The sequence below is a fragment of the Gekko japonicus genome, unplaced genomic scaffold (genome assembly GCF_001447785.1).
Source record: "Gekko japonicus isolate JY-2015 unplaced genomic scaffold, Gekko_japonicus_V1.1 scaffold7010, whole genome shotgun sequence".
Classification (NCBI taxonomy): Eukaryota; Metazoa; Chordata; class Lepidosauria; order Squamata; family Gekkonidae; genus Gekko; species Gekko japonicus.
In genome coordinates, this window is record NW_015175584.1 from 8,659 (window position 1) to 11,533 (window position 2,875).

At 47.5% G+C, this 2,875-nt stretch overlaps 1 protein-coding gene across 1 annotated transcript in view; it reads right to left on the reverse strand.

The window, feature by feature from the left end:
• Positions 1-2,875, reverse strand: part of LOC107122904 (2'-5'-oligoadenylate synthase 1-like) — a gene marked incomplete at its 3' end in the record, with an annotated part of 14,166 nt that overhangs the window by 6,368 nt on the left and 4,923 nt on the right. Inside the window, 2 exon segments of the mRNA XM_015426042.1 lie at positions 832-1,004; positions 1,569-1,857. Coding sequence (XP_015281528.1) covers positions 832-1,004; positions 1,569-1,857 — 462 coding nt within the window.

Here is a 2,875-nt window from a genome sequence, read left to right on the forward strand (position 1 = left end):
GCCCCCAACCGGGCGCGGAAGCGAGGGGTGAGCGGGAAGCCGCTCGCCTCTCGCTGTTTCCCCCTCCCTCAACCCGAAGTTTGCAGAGTGTTCCCCCCAATTTTTTTGCAGGGTTTCTGATTTTTGTGCAGACGTGGGGACCACCCCACGTGTGCCCAAAACTCTCCCTCCCCCCCAGGTCCCCCTGATGTGCGGATTTAAGTATCCGCACACCAGGGGGCGACTTCAGTATTAGTATATAGATTCCTTTCACAGAAAGGCTTTGTACCGGCCCATTAAGGGAGGTTGTGACTACAGAGCACATGTTTTTTAGATGCCTGTATTATAAGGTAGTGCATAATAAGATCATCACTCCGTTGATTGAAGAAATTCCAGGCCTTTCCAAAAAAGCTAGACTCGAGTTTCTTCTATCTGATAGAGCCAGTTTCTGTATGGTGATACTCAGAATACAGAACTTCTATGGAAGTTAGGTAGTTATGGCAGATAGATATTATTAGATTAAATTTTAATCTGCTTTTAACGTTTTACTGATGTATTTTAAAATCTTGGAATATTGCAAAGGTGTACTTCTTTTGTATGACTGGTCTAAGGACTGTAGAAATAAACTGGACTGGACTGACTCCCTCCTTGCTGCAAAGAGTTTTTATCATATCAGTTTCTCCTCCCATTGACCAGGTTTTGCACATTTCAACCCTCCAAATAAAAAGTGCATTTCTTCACAAACACTAATCTATGAGCAAAGTACGACATACTAAGACCTTTTTACACTACTTCAAAACAGGACCCCATGCTATGCACCAAAGCCTGTGCAATCTTGTCAAGCTGCTGTACCTCTTTGTACCAGTGCTTCAGCAGGCGGATGAGGCTCTTCAGTTTAGTTTTCTGCTCTCTGATGAAGAACCTCTGTAACTCAGTGAAGCAGGGGGAGAACTCGCCACCTCGGCTGCTGCTGTTGATCAGGTTAGTGTACACTTCTGGGGGAGGCATGTTGCCTGTTGTATGGCCTATCACCAAAAACAAGATAGGACCAAGAAGGCACAGAATGAAGCAGCTAAGAAATGACTCTTATGCATACTATTCCGTTTCATAACAGAACATTATTCATCTGGCCCCAAGCAGGGCTAGAATAAGACGCACCGTGGCCCTGAGCTACATGAAATTTAAGAGGTCCCATAAAAGTACCAAAAATGGTGAGTAGTAGTATTAGGGTGGGATGTTTCTGTATTTAGAAGCCCCTCATAATCTGAGGCCCTACTCCCTTGTTTACTTCCCTTGTACATAAATCCAGCTGTGCCTCCAAGCCAACGCTTATCTCAAATTCTGATAAAGGAGGTAGTTAATGACCTTCCCACCCTGCAGGCCTTTCAGGGAGTTATTAGGCTGTTCAACTATTGCAATTGATGCTGTAGCACCCTAATGTAAAAAGAAGAATAAAGGACAAATGAGAGAAATTAAGAGCAGTGCCATTAGCACTAAAACTCCTATTGGGGGAGTCTGATCACAAAAGCTGCTGCCACCCTCAGTTCCAGGCGGGAAGAAGACCCCATCCCTCATGCAAGCATACGCACCAAGAGCATCGAAGGCTGGCAGCACATCGAACTAAATGGAATCTTCACGATCATAAGAGTGGAGCTTGAAGCTGAGCACACGTGGGTTCTCCCACTTGGTTGGCTCAAAAATTACATCAATATTCTTTTGTGGTTTGTTCCTGAATTCTTCAAGCCTCTTCTGAATCTCCTGGATGATCTCCTCCCGGTTTAGTTCCTGGTCCTTGTATGTCTTGAAGGTGCTGAGAAACACCACAAGATCAGCATCCGAAACCCCTTTCAGAGCAGTGCCTTTCCCTGATGAGCCTCCCTGTGAAGGAGAATTGTCTACCATGAGTCTACATAGGATGAGCAGGCAAAAGGAGCCAGGAAGGTTTGACTCTCAAAGGCAGGGCTCCCCAGGGAGGTAAACGGTGTCCCTGGGTACACTCCTCTGTAAGTGACCTGGCTATCATTCCCTTCCACTGGGAACAACAAAGAGCTGTGGATGGTTTGGGATTGTGCTGCGATGGGGACAACTTTGTGTAATGAATCATTCCATACTCAGAGAACCTGGTGTGTTTGTATAAAGAGTTTCTGCACAAACGCACTGTACTTCCTCCTTCTTACACCCAAGCGCAGGGATCCTTTCAATAAGCAACCCTTTCCTGCACACTCACACCCTAAGCACAAAGGGCACATTCAGACCAATTGTTAAATAGTTGTAACTAAGTTCTCTGTGGGACCGAAGGTATTTGGGATGCCAACCTGAGGGGGGAGGGCTTTCCTCATGCCTGTAATATTTAATTAACTGCATTACGTCCCACCTTTCTCCCCAGTGTGGACCCGAAGGAGCTTCTATTGCTCTCCTCCAGTTTATCCTCACACCAACCCTGTGAGGTAGGCTAGGTAGGCTGAGAGTGTGTGATTGGCCCACAGAGAACCGGGAAGGCGGCGGGGGAGGGGGGGAGTCTACTTCACTCGATGCCCCTTCTCCGCTTCAAATCTCCACACACACCCCGCCTCGCTTTTGCTTCCTGCCTCCCAGTCCCAGGGGGCTCCAGGCACCATCAGCTCTTCGGGTTATGTAGGTCGCTAGAAGGCACTGACTCTCTCATGGATCACTGCCTTGACATGAAGAGGGGACTTGCGTGGTTGGTTGAGGCTGTGGGGTATGCCGTGGAGGGCCACCCAGGAGGCCGCCCACAGCAGAGAACTCAAACAAAATGTGATCCACTGGAGAAGGAAATGGCACCCTACTCCAGTATCTTTGCCAAGAAATCCCCATGGACAGTAACAAAATGCAAAAAGAATATGACGCTGGAAGATGAGCCCCTCAGGTCGGAAGG